We start from the raw sequence: 16,892 nt of genomic DNA on the forward strand, positions 1-16,892 counted from the left end.
TCTGTAATCCTACTATACCTAAAAGAAGAGCCCTCCTGAGAGTTGCCTGTACACAGGCCGGGTTGCTACCATCTGGAGTGAACAGGAGCGAGCCTTGTCCGTGCGCACTCCCTCAACTATGAAATTCTTTTGTCAATGCTTGCACGAGTTTAAACCAGTCATCACTACAAATATGGCATGTTGTTGGGGGGGGGGGAACTCATTGAAAAGAAAGGGAGGCGCTTTTCCCGCTTCCAAATTGCAAATTGCAGGAGCCTCTAGTTTGGGCGCTACTGCGCGAAGGAAGTAAGGCAGGCAGCCGCCCCAGGACCAGCTAGGCCCTCCTCCTTTCACGTTAGGCTGAGGGGATCGGGGCCGATGAGGCTGCCTCGCCTTAGGGCACCCCCTCCCCCCAAGATCAGCCCATGGAGCCTCCTCGCTTCGCCCCGCCTCTCCCTCGTCAACCCCTCCCCCGAGGCGGGCGCCGCGCCTGCGTAGTGAGTGGCGAAGGCCGGGCCGCTGCGGGCGGGTGGAGGAATGCGCGTTACAGTTAAATAGTGGGTACAGCGGCCGCAGGAGCGGCGAGTGGCGGCGCTTCAGGGGGCCGGATGAGGGCGGCTGACTGAGGCGGGCGGGGCGGCGAAGGCGAAGAGATAGTGCGCTTCTTCCAGCTCCGGGAGAGAGTCGCCGGCGGGAAGGCGGCACCGGGCGGCGGGCCAGCAGTCGGAGCGTCTCCATGGCGCGGCGTGGACTCCTCCTGGGCGGCCGCGGCACCGGCAGCGCCTCCTCTCCTCGCGGCGCTCGGTCCCCCTGAGAGGAAAAGCGCGTCGTCGTCGTCGTCGTCTCCCCCTCCTCCTCCTCCCTCGCTCGCTCGCTCCCTCCCTCCCTTGACGACGGGAGTCACTCTCGCCCCGCCGCCGCCCCTCGGAGCGGGCCGGAGAGCGAAGCGGGAGATCGCCGGGGCCTCAGCCGTCGCCGCGACTGGAATAGGCGCAGTGCCGGGGACCGGAGGAAGAGGCGGCATTATTATTTCTGCCTCTATGATGAAGTTCAAGCCCAACCAGACGCGGACCTACGACCGGGAGGGCTTCAAGAAGCGGGCGGCGTGCTTGTGCTTCCGCAGCGAGCGGGAGGACGAGGTGAGGGCGGAAGGAGCCCCGCAGGCGGTTTGGGTGGGTGGGTGGGGGTCGGGCCGCGTCTCCCTCTCCCGGCGGCGGCGCCGGTGCCGCGCCCAGTTTCCGCCTCCCTCGCTGCCCACCCAGCCATCCCTTCCTTCCCGCTGACTGGGACCCCCTTTGTGTGCGGGGCTTTGCGGAGCAGGCCAGGCTTGTCGCCCTCTCGCGATCCTCGAGGGTTCCTGCCCGCTTTCTCCGTCCCTTCTCCGGGGCTGGGCTTGGCGCGGGATGCGTGGTCGGCAGGGGGCTGAGACCTCACTTTTCGCCCCCCCCCGGCAGGCCTAGTCGGAGGGGCCGAGGAGGGGGCCGAGCTTGCTTCTGTAGGGCAAGAGAGATGGGGCGACCCAAGGTCGGGTTATTTAGGTGACTTGGTTGTGGCTGGAACGTGGGGGGAGTGGAGCTGAAACTGCCGCCCGTCTTAAAACGTGGTGTGTTTGTGTGTGAGGTGGGGGGGGGGAATAAAGCCGGCTGCTCTTTTAGCCCGCCAGTGGCTACTTAACAGAAATGAAAGGGTTGCACACTGTTCCTTGAGCATTGCGCATCTTTAATACATTTGACACTAGCCGGACAGATCTGGCTGCCTCCGAAAACAGCATGGCTTGAGTTCAATGACCTCTTCTGCCACAGCGGGGAGATCGAGTTGCTTTTGTGACTGTCAGTTTTTACAGACACCCCCCCCCCGCCCCCGCGCACACACACAGAGCAGAGCAGACAGGTAGGCGGCACTAGTTCCTATTTATGCAACAACAATCTGCATACCCAGCTCCTGTACATGATTTTTTTTTACTCTATCTCTTTGTGATGGGTTCAGAGTAAATAGTTAATATCTGAGTAGTTGTCTACTGTTCAGTTGCTACCCAGTTAGCTCAGACATAGTGATGTGGTTTTGAAGCATGTTTATAATGGCTCATTGGGGGTGCCTACTTGAATAAAAGAGGGGATGGTGCACACACACCATTTGAATGGCAATGCCCATCAGCTTTGTGGGGGAGGGCAGTCCACTCGAATATTAGGGTGGGGGACCTTGGCCCCTAGGAGTTGGCTGCTATGTGACTGATATTTAATACTAGACATGTTCAGAGTAGCCCCACTGAAATCAATGCATTTAAGTTACAACGGGTCTACTCTGATTGTGACTGATATTGGTTATCTCCCAGCATGCTTGGGTGGATGTGTGTCTCAAACCTGTTTGTAAGGCAAACATCGTGTATAAATCAGACACGCAGCTTCATTTTTGCAACAGGCTAAATGTGCATATTTCTGCATAGAGTATAATAGAATCTAGTAACACTGAATAGACTTTCAAATGTCACACTACCTCTGGCTTCAAAGTAAAATAATATATGGATATTGAGATGGATACACATATGCATGAACAGTGATTTCTACTGTAGTTGTGATAGATGTCTGTACTGAAAAAAAAGGCTCACCCCCTTTGAAATCTACTTTTGCTACCTTCTATCCATAGACTTTTTAAAAAACAGCATTACATTTTGCTGTTTTTCTTGCACTTCAAAGTCAGATAGCAAATATGACTATGGATTAATGTAGCAGATGGTAAGTTAAAGGCAGTTAAGATTTTTTATATTTTGGGGACATATCAAGCCATTACTAAGTCCCCTAGAGCCTCTTTAAATAAATTTTCAAATAACCTGTTGTCACTGCCTGGCTGTGTTGTTTCATTTCTGTGTTGCTATCCATATGGATATGTGAGAGAACTGAAAATATGAGACTAAAGAGACACTCTTGTATATACATAATTGGGGTTAGTTACCATTTAGCTCGGTGATCTGTTTGAATAAGAATTGGGCTGCAAGTTGTGTAGCTTTTCAGCTGCTTTTTCTCCAGTTTCTTGAAAGGGAGATTTTGGTCTCATTTGTAATTTTAAATTGGGCTGTTCACATAAAATGTAGCAGCAGATTTTTTAAAGCCAGGTATTATACTGTGGACCTTTATTGTAAAGTACAGAATATTGTTGTTCTATCCTTTGATTATATCATTTACCAGAAAAAATACTAAACGTGCCCGAGAAGTACCAAGAGCCATTTGCCATCTTGAGATGCAGTTGTAGTTGTGGGGAGAAACTGTGAAGCATTCCTGACTACATAATACAGTCTCTATAGATTTACTTTTGCCAACACTAGTACACAATGGTTCTGTCACACAACCTAGAGGCAGTTCTGCCAAAAGTAGGCTTGGCTGTATCAGCTGTTAGGAAAAAGCTTTCCATATTCTGTGATGCAATTATACAATTCCCTGGTACAGTTGGATCTTGCTTCTGGAAGTATATGCTAGATGGGAAGTACAACTGAGACATAGCATGATTAAAGCTCTTAAAGATGATGTGAGTGGGGGACTGCTAACATAGGGCAAAAAACCCAACCAAACAAAATGCATTTCAACCAGACCCTGGTATTTAGCAACCAGAAATACTGCCTAGGCACATGGAAATACTACTTCTAGCTATTATGTCTAAAAAGTTATTTTTTTGTAAACCTCTGTAGAGCAGTCTAAGCTAGTATGAATAGTTTCTGTAATTGTATTGTTTGAAACTTCACATTGCTGTGCTGGGCTACTAGCAATGTAATTGAATGAGTTCACATTTAAAGCAAAAGTACTACTTTAAGTCTGTTGGCACACCTGAATTGTTTGCTAAATGTTGCTTCTTGCACAATATTGGGGCTGAAGAGGGAGCTCCAGCTATACTAAAAGGTGAGATACTCAGCATCTTTTAATTGTTATTTTAGGTTTAAATAACATATATACAAAGAATGAGACAGTAACTGTATTGTGGCAACTACTTGTCCCTAATGTTTAGCAACTCTGGATGAGTGGCTTGAGAGATCCACTGCTCAAAATTCTACAAACACACATGGACAAAAACTGTCCATTTTTGTGTGTGAACTAGTTGACCTCTTGTGTGTATTGGGGTCCTCTAGTGGTGGAGATAAAACTTAATTTGTCAGAGTTTCAGCAATAGCAGTAGTTAATTTATGTCTCTTATTATTATCTTGTAACAATCCTGGCGTGTTCCTCTTTTTGCGTTCTCAATAGGATATTGTGTTTCAGAAAATTCTGCAAAGAATTTCTGTTCAGAATTCTTGCAAGACTCTTGGGTACAGTTCTGGTGTTTGCAAAGCAAGGAGTTTTACTAGTCATGAAAGCATAGAGATTGCAGGTGCTTCAGTAATATGAAACTAAGTGTTCTGTTAACAAAGGACAAGACTTGCAGTAATCCTGTCTTTTACAAGTGCCTGTTACATGTTCATTTTTGTGTAACAGTTTATGCTTATATACTAGGATGCTGTTATACTGCCAGTTGGTAGAGACTGTTTGTGACTTTCAATTACCCTCTGCAGGGTCTTAATTGCTTCCAGTAATGAAGAGAGAGTTGGCATCTCAGTACATTTGATACAATTCAAATAGCTTTTTTCTTCTTGAAGTGAGGCTGTTCTAGTCTGTAAATTCTCTTGATGAAAGTTAGTCCTCGCATAGCAGTTATAATGACTAAAAATCTAGTTCCTATATAATAAAAAATGCTTAATATAGAGAAAGGAGTACTCGCCACTTAACTCGCAGCTGAAATGGGACAAAATCATGTGGTAAGCTGGCAGCATCTGGGGTTCTTCCTTCATATTTCAAGTTATAACATAGTTCTCTTTATTGTCCAGAGGGAGAATGGTGCTGAAAAGTTGCCTTTTTCATTCCTGTCTACAAACATATGATAGCCAACATTGGCAAAAGCAGTGTAAATGACCTTTCTGCACTGTCCTTGCCTTGGCTGAAAAAATGGAATATTTTGACAGTGGATACATGCAACTCGAAATAGTTTCTCAACATTTAGCTTACAAAGGTGAGTTTGTCAGTCACACAGCCCACTTTGGTTCAAGACCAATCAGGTTGACTCTGGATCAAGTGAATACCTTTAAATGACTTGCACACTGAAATGGGTGAAAAAAGGTGTTTTGTGGGGGAGTAACCCTGCAGTCAGTCCGTTGGTTTGGCATCCTTGTTATAGTTCCTGAAGCCTTTCCAGCAACATTTAGTAGCTGCAGAAAGAACTTCTTGTTGGTCTATCAGCTGCCCAGCAGAGTTAAGAGGGACTGCACTGTTCCTGAGAGAGGCCTGAACAGCCTTAAGCTACCAATGCCATTAGCTGTCTCTTTTCTAATTTGCTTCTTTGTCTTCCTTCACTTTAGGACTTTTTCTTGTTAGAAGTGAGCATGATCAGTGTAGACGTCAATAAACTAAAGACATGATTTTTGCCCTGGAGTAGTCACACTTTGTTTACTTATTTTTATGGGAAGTATACATTGTGCCATCAAATCACTGATCTTTAGAAAGGGTAGAACAGTAGCTCCAACTTCTTTCTAACAAAGGTGAGCTTTGTGTGTCAAAAGGCTTGCCTGCACATCTTCATAAGTCTGCCAGCACCATTTTATTTGTATGTTATTAATACTTAATTTAGTCTAGGATTCCATTTTTCTCACACACCATATGTATATGTGTATGTATAAATAAATGTGCAGTAGAACATGTGATAATTATTAAATAGTGTTTAAATACTCAGCAAGGAAATGACTCTTCCAAGGCATTATCAGGCATGGGTGATGCTGCTTAGAATTTGCCTGACTGGACAAGTTGGCTGCTGAAGAGAGAATGAAGCAAGGAATTGTTTGAGCACTCCAGAACTTTGGAGGAACATATTGTGGGATCTGCTGCTGGGAGTGGCCTCCCATTTTAAAACAATCTTGACAGTTGTGCAAGAAGTAGATTATATATTTTATGTTTTTGCTCTTTTGTGAGTTGTCTCGGGGGATTTTCATAGCCAAATGTGAGATTGAAATGCTTAAATAAACTAAAAAGCACTTTAGCACCCAAACAGAAAAGTGTGTTATGCTTGCTAGTGTGAATGGAATATACCACTTTTTATGTGCATACATCCTGCTTCCAACCTGAGGTGTGGAAAAGAGTGCTCTTTGATGTAAGCTGCATGCAGAAGTGCCATGTTTGAACAGCACTAGGAACTATCAGTTTGGAAGAACCCAGTGCTGTGGCTGCTGTTTGCTCCTAAGCAATAGCAAACAGGTTTCTTGACACTTTCAATAAGCCTTGAAAGAAATCTGTGGAGTTTTGATAAAAGCATTGGGTGCATCTGCCCAATGGATTGGTGTCTGAGTATGGCGAAAGAATGCAGGTAGACAGGAATAGCGCTGTGCATGTTCAATGCATCAGTACACATAGCACTATTCCTACTTTATTTCCTCTGGGCATACCTTTTTGGTTGTAAATCTTAAGACCGGGGTGAGGAATTAGATCTGGATGGAGGGTCCAGATTTGACCCATCTTCTCTGGGGCATCTGACAGGTGGGCAGGGCACTGACCTGTCAACCCCTTGAGTCATATGATGTTAGGTGAATCAGAGTTCAAACAGCCGCTCCAAAGAAAGATTTTTCTTTCACAGCCCTGGCTTGAATTCAAGCTGGGATTGCAAGCAAATACCTTCTAGGTGGGTGGAAATACTGGCTTTTATTTTCAAACACAGGCTTATCCCATAGATTACATAAGAGATAACAGATCTCCACACCTGACATCCAGTGACTGACAGGTGAGCAAATGGCTTCTCGTGCTTTATTCAGAGGTCTGGTGGGCCCACAAGTCAGAGAGTCTCCAGCACTGTTCTAAGAACCAGTGATGGCACTTCTTCAGTTGGAAACTGTCTATAATAGGTCTCAGCACTATAAATAAGTGTCATGATGAATGTGAATAGCCTTTGTGGAAATTTGTGGTGATTGGACCATACTTTTCTGGAGGGTAATCCTCCCAACTGTATTGATTTGTAGGAAAACAACATCAAACCTTGGGTTACGTGAAAATATATTCAATAACCACACGAGACATAACCGGTTACATCTTGTGTGCTTATTGATTTGTAGGAAAGCAAGACTATTGAGAGACTCCCAAATTATCCTGGACCAATCATGTATATTCTTCCTGTATAAAAAAGTAAGGGAGGGGGGTTATTCAGTTCTAACATCATTATGAATCTTGTAGTATAGTTTTTTTTTTAAAAAAACTATATGATAGCATGGTGTGGTAGTATGGTATCTTGTAGAATTTGATCTGTATCTAATGAATCCGACATGTGTTCAGAAACTCTTTTTGATTACATTCAGTTTATTTAATACAAATACTTCAGTTGTAAACACATGCATTTTCTTCACTAATGCTAGGGTCCGTAATTCAAAACACTGTCATGTTTTGATATGTCATGGCTCTGAATCTTATGTAATGGTACAAAGCCATGTATTTAAGCTCCAGACAGGCCAAACAATGACTCCTTCCTCCCTGCACTAGTAACTGGGATCTCTGTTCAGGCCTGTGATCAATGTAAATGCTGATTGAAACAATTTCACTAAGCCGAGTGTTTTGAAACAGAAGAATAATGGTGTTCATAATTGTTGGTGGTTGATCACATGACTATGGAAAACACTTAGTTCCTTCACTGAAAGGAAATTGGTATCCTCAGTTCATAGCTAGAGCACAAAACATTCAAGATATCTATAAACACACACAGCTAAAAACAGTTAAATTCTATCTAAAATTCTGAAATACTGTAGTATGTAAGGCAAATGCATTTGAGTCACTGGGTTCTTCCACACTTCCACTTCTCCTGCCACTTTCCCCCAGGAAAACAGCAACTGGGTTTTCTGCAGATTGCCTTTTGTCTGCTTTAGTGCCAAAGGGTGGGTTTTCTGAGTGAAAGCGGCAGGCCAAAGCACAACCACCCAGACCTATGCCTAGAAAACACAGGGCAAGTGGAAGTGTAAACGAGCTCTTAGCTATTCCATAAAAATTAAATCTTCCTTGTAGCGGCTACATTAGAAAATGCAGGAGAATGCCTCTCATATTTATTTCTTGGCTTGGCTTTCCAACCAATGTAAACTTCATAAGACTAAAGTATGGAATCTAAACAATAAGTTGCTTTGAATTGTAAGAATCCAAGAAGCCTGTACAGATTTGTATTTGCTTTGTTGAATCACAGTCTAGCTTCCTTTAATGTTTAATGCTTAAATATAATAGGAAAAGTAATGGTTCTGCATATAAACCCTTGCATTTTACTGTAGAATGTGTGGATGAAACTGCCCTCAGCACTAGGATGGAAGCAATCCTTTGTGGGCTGCTTAGTGAGTCTGGTCATGACAGACTTTTTCTTTAAAAAAAAGTAACCCACTGAGTTCAGTTGAAAGCACAAGAATGTGCACAAAAGCGCACACAGAAAATATCAGGTTTCTGCAACCTGTGTGTGCATTAACACACTGGTGCATACACAGATTTTTCATGTCCAGAATGGGCTTTGGACTTCCACTGTAGACACAGAGAAAGTGGGTATCTAATGCAGTCTGTATTGGCCTCAATAAATTGTCATCTTCATCTGGGTTTCTCCAAGAACATTAACTTGATGTTCTGAATTGGGTTCTGCTTCCATTGTTACTGTCCTTCTACTTATTAAAACATTTGCAGTCATGTCTGAAATGCTTTGAATAAACAGCTATTTTAATTTCTTGGGTAACTAAATTGGGTCACATTTTATTAAAACTGACAGTCTTGCAGTAAGTTGACTGTGAACCAAATGCAGAAACATCCAGGAAAGCATACTCAAAACTTGACATATTATCTGACTTTTATATGTACTGTATATAAAAGTTTAATGCAAGGGAAGGAGTGCAGAATTCTTGAACTTTATAGCCTGTCACCCAAGCTTGGATCTGTTAACATATACAGTGGTACCTCGGGTTAAGAACTTAATTCGTTCTGGAGGTCCGTTCTTAACCTGAAACTGTTCTTAACCCGAGGTACCACTTTAGCTAATGGGGACTCCCGCTGCTGCCGCCATGCGATTTCTGTTCTCATCCTGAAGCAAAGTTCTTAACCCGAGGTACTATTTCTGGGTTAGCAGGGTCTGTAAGCTGAAGTGTCTGTAACCCGAAGTACCACTGTATTTGATATTGTTGGCTGCCTTGAGTACCATTTGGTGGACATCTTAAACATTTTGTTAACTTCACAAAATATCAGTCTGGTTTCATGAAGTCTCAGTGAGTTTTAATTCACACAGTCATAAGAAAACTTTTTTTCCTCTGCAGGTTCTTTTAGTAAGTAGCAGCCGGTACCCAGATCAGTGGATTGTTCCAGGTGGAGGAATGGAACCAGAAGAGGAACCCGGTGGTGCTGCTGTCAGAGAAGTCTATGAAGAGGTAAAGAATTTAGAACTCTCAGCTTGAAATGCTGTATGGATATATGTTCTCTGAATTTTAACGGATGACTCATCTTAGCAAACTTAACTGAGAGCCACATAAACAAGGGTCTCCTAGGACAGGCATGTGGCAGACCTGTTATAAATGACAATAGCCATCTGCATGGCTGTTCTTGTGTTCATGAGGTGCTGGCTATAAAGATAATAGCTTATCGAAAGAATTGAATTGTTCCTAATTTAAATGAAACACTTTCCAACAGATGCCTATCAGCAGGATCTGCCAAACACTTGAGACCACACAGGAGTCTTCTGCTTTACTGCATGGTTAGAGTTGTTTTCCGTGCTACACTTTCTTCTAATCTTGATAATTCCACAGCCATCAGACATTTGTGTGTTGGTGCAGCAGAGGCAGCCCTTAAGTTGTGGAATTCTCTCCCCACAGAGGAGGGGCACCTTCATTATATGTGTCTGACACTTTCCTTACATAGTTCCTGTTGTTTGCGGAAGAGGCCCCTCTTCACTCTGGCCTTTGAGTTAGATATAAGACTCACCCTATTTGTGTGTCTGTAATTTCTTTTTAACTTTTCTTAATAATGCATTTCTAAATTGCTGTGAACCTCCTTATAATCTTATGGCAGGTAGTGAATCAAATAAATAAAGTAAAATTTCCAGGACGTGCTACTTAAGAAGCACTTATCACAGATTGAAATATTCTTTGTTTGAATGTACGGATAATCTTAGAAGTTTTAAATCTCAGCTAGGAACTACTGTAGTTTACAGTATGTGCTGAACACCTCTAAGAGATGTTTGAGGCCCAGTCCGGAAAGAGAGGAACACTAAATCATCTGCATACATCAAGATGGAGATATTTCTGTTCCTAATTACCAGAGCAGGGGAGTTTGCATTGGCTAAATATGGCCCTGAATCATTAATATAAAAGTTTTTTAAAAAGTGGGAGCCAGAATGGAACTAGCTGCATTATTTAAGTATGCTAAATTCCTACACACTTTTTTGCTTTATTACTCACATGCTTCCTAACTGTAAACTCTGTAAAAGAAAGAAAAGCAAATCTTTTATTAGAAGCTTCTCAAATTTAGTTGGGTGTCTGAAAAAAATTGATAACCAGAAAAATGTGCTCCCTGCTCCTTAGCTTTCAGGAAAACTAAAGAGACTCTGGCTAGGGCACAGATTTAATAGATCATGAAACCACTGTTCGACATGCTAGTATATTAAACCTTGGTTTCAAATATTGTAATGAATCTGTAATAATTATTACTTGTGCGGGAAATATCTGATTATCTTTATTCCTTGCAGGCTGGAGTAAAGGGAAACCTAGGCAGATTGCTGGGAATATTTGAGGTGAGCTGTTTAAAAATATATATTCTGTGATGTACATGTTGTGAAATGTAGCTTGTATTTCTAATGCGGAAGGGGTGGAATCTTGGAAAACAGGTATTTTAATTAAGGACTGATAAATTTGAATACCTTTCTACACTTCTTATAGAAATAAGTCAGGTTTAGGAATAGAGAAACATTGACATTCATGTACAAATGTTTATAAGTAGGGAAGGTATTAAAAGGATCTGATTCGGTAAATTGCATAATGGGTGAAAATATAGTAAAATAAGAATTGTCTCTAGGATCCCATTTGTGCTGGTCTGCAAAGTGACTCGCCTAATGAAAGCAACAAATATTTGAAAGGAAATATGATTAGGATTGGGGTGTTTGTATAGTTGTATAGTTCTAGTTTTCAAGCAGTGAGCAGAGAATGTTGGTTTAACTCATGGATAGATGCTGTAATGCGCAGTTCCTAATGAAATATATGCTGGTAGAAAAAGTGGAGCCCTGTTTCTAACATCACAGTTCATGATGATGATCATGATGATTTTGTACCCCCATCTCATCTAACTGGGTTGCCCCAGCCACTGTGGGTGGCTTCCAACAGAATATACAAAACCACATATACAAAACCACAACATCACATATTAAAATCTTCCTGGTACAGGGCTGCCTTCAGATGTCTATGAAAGGTAATATAATTATTTATCTCTTTGACATCTGATGGGAGGGTGTTCCATGGGGTCGGGCTACTGAGAAGGCTCTCTGCCTGGTTCCCGGTAACTTCACTTTTCACAATGAGAGAACTGCCAGAAGGGCCTCTTCAGAGTCCAGGCTGAACAATGTGGGCATAGATGCTTCTTCACATATACAGGTCTGAATACCAACACTTTGAATTGTGCTCAAAAACGTACTGGGAGCCAATGTAGATGTTTTAGGACTGGTGTTATGTGGTCCCGGTGGCTGCTCCCAGTACAACTACATTCTGGATTAATTGTAGTTTCCGAGTCACCTTCAAGGGTAGCCCCACGTAGAGCGTATTGCAGTAATCCAAATAGGAAATAACCAGACCATGTACCACTCTGGTGAGACAGTGGACAGGAAGGCAGGGTCTCAGCTGGCATACCAGATGCAGTTGGTAGACAGGTGCCCTGGACACAGAATTGACCTGCACCTCCATGGACAGCTGTGAGTCCAAAATGACCCCCAGGCTGTGTACCTGGTCCTTCAGGGGCACAGTTACCTCATTCAGGACCACACACCCCCACCACACACCCCAGAACCAGTACTTCTGTCTTGTCAGGATTCAAGCTCAATCTGTTAACTGCCACCCATCTTCCAACTGCCTCCAGACACTCACACATGCCTCAACTGGCTCCAATTTAAATGAGAGGTAAAGCTTTGCCAAGAGAACTCATAGCTGCCTCTTAGAAGACTGAGGTATTTCTGTACTGCTACCAACAGTATACATTTGCTTTTGACTTGTTTTTCCATTGGCTTTTTTAAACTGACAGTTCTAATTTACATTTTTTCCCCCATTTAAGCTTTTGAATTTGTATGTGTACCATTGTATTTTAAAATGATCTTGTTGCATTGTTTGAATTTTAGGCACCTTGACGGCTATATTATAGTGGAAAGATAGTATATAAGTGATTCTAAGTAAATAGCTATCTAATGTTGCAAGTGTGAATTAATATGTCTGTTCTCTCTTCTTCATACTGAAGCAGAATCAAGACCGGAAACATAGGACTTATGTTTATGTTCTTACAGTGACTGAAATCCTGGAAGACTGGGAGGATTCGGTTAATATAGGCAAGACATTTTCAACCCTGCATGTGCTAAGTGTGTAATGCAGTATCAGAACCATGCTATTCATAGGACAGCTTTCACACAACTGGTGTTCAAGAAGCACGATGCTGCAAGTTATTAAAGTTAGAGGTGTACTAAAAAGGTTCAAAGGATAACTCAGAGCAGGCAGCACCAGATTATTTTATCACTAATTGGCCACTGCTCTAATAGCATTAATAAAATAATTTATGGAAGTAGATAAATTTTGTATTTGATTCCGGTTTGACACTCCATGACATGCTGTTTTTATGGATACTTTAAACTACTAACTGGTTGAAAGAACTTGGGATAATGAGTAATATTCAGAATGCCACATACTTCTAATGAATCAAAACAGGGTAAGGCAGTGAATAAAGAGCAGGCTATTTGCTTGTTGGCAAGGAAACAGATGGACAAACTAACTTTCATGTTAATTTGCACATAATTAACATAATACATTAATAAAAGTAGACACCAGCCTGTTAGTCTCACAGTGAACCATTCAGCCAACTGTGGTAATTGGAAGCCTTTATTTATAGCTCCAAATGTTCATGATCCTTATTCAGCACTTAACATCATAAGACCAACTTAGGAATTTTATTAACAGAGTTGAAGATCTTTGCTGTCTGTAGTTAATGCCCTTGTTTTTCACAATTCTGCTTGCTGCTACTAAGTGCCCTTAAATAGTGGGTGGATCTCTGGGGGACACTTTAGCATGTTTAAGCCACATTTGCCCACTTCATTTTAAAGTTGACAGATTGTAAGGTTCAAAATGTCCACTATTTGAAACATTTATTCTTTTCATGTTATAGGAAGGAAAAGAGAGTGGTTTAAAGTTGAAGATGCAATCAAGGTCCTTCAGTGTCACAAGCCAGTACATGCAGAGTACTTGGAAAAATTGAAACTGGGATGTTCACCAACCAATGGAAATTCTGTGGTTTCTTCCCATCCTGATAACAACTCTCTATATGTTACTCCTGCACAGACTTCTGGGTTGCCCTCAACTGTAAGATAAAATTCAGCTACTTTTTTGTTCACCATCACAAGGGGAGATGTGTTAGTGGTCATGTGCTATGTGTATAGTCATTTAAATTGAGTGTGTGAACACTTTATGTTCAGACATATACATTCTTTCTTTCTTTTTTAGCAATGTTTAATATTTCAACAAACCAAAGCCATACAGGGAATTCTTAAAGATGCCTTAAATGGTCCTCTTTGTGGCTTTTAAAAACCTGATTTAAAAAAAAAACGAGTGAATTTGTAATTTGGCATTTGAGTCTGGCTTAATTTTGTTAAATTTCCTAAAAAATCAAAAAAAATGCTATTTTTGGGAACTGTTTTTAATTTAGTCATCCTTATTTCCCTACTTCAGTATAAAATTTGTTGGACAAGTTAAAAGGCAGCAGAAACCAACAAAGAAGTGCCTTCTATGTCAAGAAGTGTCCTCCCAAATATTTCACTTACAAATCCTAACCAAAGTAGTGCCAGCTTGTCTGTCTCTGCCAATCCTTCACCAATTTGTGATCCTCTGCCAATCATTGTAAGCTCTTGCTTACAAATATTAGCCAAACAGGCAGATTCGAGAAAAATGTTAACATGCCAACCCCTTAACCTGCTTGCTCTCCTCTTGCCAAAGTCAGCCTTGGCTTTCTTTGCTATTCCAGCAGGTGTTGATTCACTACTGGGGACCATCCCAGCTTCTTCCAGCCAGTTTCCAAATACATAAATTGGATCACTATTGGGAAGATAACTGTCCTGAGCTTTGAGAAAAAATGCAGACTAAATGGGTTCTGATCCTGTTTTAATGTTTGCAGCTAAATTATAGAGATTCTCTAAATTATATGAAGTCTAATTTCAGAAATCTCTAAAAAGCATTTACTGTACGCTGAACTTTCCCTTGATTCCTCAAGTCATTACTGTGGTTGAGGTAAAGAACTACCTCTATTATGAAACTGTCTCTTCTCATTCTTTCTATGTAACATAAACCCACTGTAAATAATCCAACTGGTGTATAGTGTAAAGTGGAAAGAAGAGGTAATGTAAATACTGTTGCTCACACCAGTAGGTTACTACCTAGGACTTCTGTGTCTTAATAGCTATGTAACCAGCAGAAACTTTAATAGCTCAGTCACTGAATCTTCACCTAGTGAGTTCCTGCTCATCACATAACAGATAAAGGCACAGGAATCCTGTCTGAGAAAAAGGTGGCAACCTTACACACTTAACTTCCAACACATTGGGTAAAAATGCTGCTATAAATTAACCCACGTGCTGTTACAGTTTTTAAGGAAAATATTGGTGCCATATGCTTTCCTTCTAGAAACATGTGGGAATCACACATTGTGCCATATAAATGCATTTAAGCAAGGAACATCAGTAAGAGGTTTGGTTGTGAGTGTTGCTTCAAGAGCCATAAGTACTATTAACTGGAGATGGACTTGCAACATCTTGCTCAGGTTAGAACCTCCAGGAGTTACTGGCTTCAGAGAATTTGAGTGGAGCCATAGATGTCATCAGTTTTGTGCTTGAAGAGCCTTACTTTCCATATTCTGATTCAGATGGTCAAAAGAACATTCATAGTGGACTGGTGGCAGACCCATCAATGTGAAACTTTGTACACTAATCGGATTAAGGAAACGGCTAGTTAACAAGTATGCATTTTTCCTGATTCCTAAGTCAGCATTTCAACCCCACACTCTTCTTCAGTTATCACTAACCACATGATGATAATATGAGAAATGTCTCTTGTTCATCACAGTGATGGAAGTAAGAGCAATTTTAATTAGTTTTTGGTTACTATAACTGCTTTCATCTCAACTTTTGCTTTTGGAACATAAAACCAAGCCAAGCATAGAGAAGCTACATATTGGTAGTGCATGAATACTTTGGTTTCTAACATTTATGTGTTATGTAAAAATGTACAGTTGTCAGTGCTAACCAAATCAAAGGTGATGGCTTATAAATACTCCATGCTGCTGTGCCACATACAGTTTTAAATATATTGGTGTACAGATCTCTTCTGCCTATGCAACTTCAGATAAAGCCCCTTATTCATACTGACTTCTAAAGTCTGTCTTGCAACGTAACACTGGAATGACGACAGGTCCACTGTATTATTTAGCTGCCATTGTTGCATTTTCACTTATAGACAAGTAAACACAGAAACATTGTCTATTTCTATCATTTGGAAGAATAGACCGGACAGCATGAATGTGTCAAATAACAGCTAAGACCTCTTCTGTCAAGATTAAACCATAGTCAAATAACTGCAGTAAGGGGTTCAGGGTTGACATTAAAATGCTGAGGGAGTAGTATATAGTGAAGCATTCTTGTGGAACTAGGCCAGTGTTCCCCCTAAGTGACCTTTGAACCTGTAGCTGGCTTCACAAGGCAGGGAAATAAAAGTTGACTTGGACCAGATTCCACAGGGCAGTCCATGTCTTCAGTATCTTAAGACATGGTTTGCAAAGTCAGAAGTCATTACCAGAGACGTATAGGCAGGTTTTGACTTAATACAGTGGGAGTTTGTTACAGAGAATAGTTAATTGGGAACATGCCATACAAACATTGCAAGAGTATTTATGTAGGTTATAGAGGCTATTAAAAGTAAGAATACCATCCTGAGTGCTTATTGCAGACTAACCAGGGCTACTGTCAAAATGTTGGAACAAATGCTCAACATGCTTCTGAGAAGTAAAATGTTTGAAGGAAAACTACTAGTTAAGTTGTAAACATTTTTGAGCTGTGTGCATGGCTTTCTTTTAAAGATTGATGTAAGAATTTTGACTTTTTATATCTGAAATGATCCTCCAAAATAAAAAAAATTGAAACACAATCTGCAAAGACTGTGGCTTCTTTATGTAGCGAAAAAATTCATAGATTTAAGTATTGGGAACAGTGGTCTCCAACTCAACATGTGTTTGAGAGTGGCTCATTCAAATCAAGTGTATTGCAAAGTCTGTAGTAGAAAACAACGTTGGAAAACTTATAAAACATGACAGAGACTTTTACCTCCTTCTGTGGCCTGGAAGTTTTTCTGTGCTTGTGGTTGAGGGCAGGGACCACATCTTCATGGAACACAACATGCTTTGCACCTCAAGAACCCCAAGGCATTCAGTGGGATTTACTTTCAGGTAAATTTATACAGAATTGCTGCCTATTGCCTGTATGCCCAAACCACTCAAGATAAAAAACGCTCTTGCTTGCCTCACATGTCCCTGACTGTTGTTTCATTTTGTGGATGTGAATTTTGCTTACAAATATTGCTTCCTTGTTAGGCTCACTTCCTGCTTCTCACACCCATTTCTCGCATCAGCCAC

General features: G+C 41.4%; 1 protein-coding gene across 3 annotated transcripts; it reads left to right on the top strand.

Moving 5' to 3' along the window:
• Positions 1 to 491: 491 nt before the first annotated feature.
• On the top strand, positions 492 to 15,416 carry NUDT4 (nudix hydrolase 4). Of its 3 annotated transcripts, none has more exons than XM_035126627.2 (5): positions 492 to 1,118; positions 9,299 to 9,409; positions 10,723 to 10,767; positions 12,471 to 12,558; positions 13,386 to 15,416. In XM_035126627.2, the coding sequence occupies exons 1-5, from the start codon at positions 1,020 to 1,022 to the stop codon at positions 13,586 to 13,588; spliced, it is 546 nt and encodes a 181-aa protein (XP_034982518.1). In that variant the 5' UTR covers positions 492 to 1,019; the 3' UTR covers positions 13,589 to 15,416. The 3 variants fall into 3 exon arrangements, with proteins under 3 accessions (XP_034982518.1, XP_034982519.1, XP_060135684.1); XM_035126628.2 differs by having other exon boundaries at positions 12,474 to 12,558; XM_060279701.1 differs by lacking the exon at positions 492 to 1,118 and adding an exon at positions 1,196 to 5,007.
• Positions 15,417 to 16,892: the final 1,476 nt, after the last annotated feature.

The sequence above is a fragment of the Zootoca vivipara genome, chromosome 10 (assembly GCF_963506605.1).
Source record: "Zootoca vivipara chromosome 10, rZooViv1.1, whole genome shotgun sequence".
NCBI classification, from domain to species: domain Eukaryota; kingdom Metazoa; phylum Chordata; class Lepidosauria; order Squamata; family Lacertidae; genus Zootoca; species Zootoca vivipara.

Excerpts from the sequence above, each read along its gene's own strand:
- NUDT4 (XM_035126627.2), top strand. The coding sequence starts at position 1,020 with ATGATGAAGTTCAAGCCCAACCAGACGCGGACCTACGACCGGGAGGGC. Across the intron at positions 10,768-12,470 it reads GATTGCTGGGAATATTTGAG|CAGAATCAAGACCGGAAACA; the intron begins GTGAGCTGTTTA and ends TTCATACTGAAG. Across the intron at positions 12,559-13,385 it reads GGAGGATTCGGTTAATATAG|GAAGGAAAAGAGAGTGGTTT; the intron begins GCAAGACATTTT and ends TTCATGTTATAG.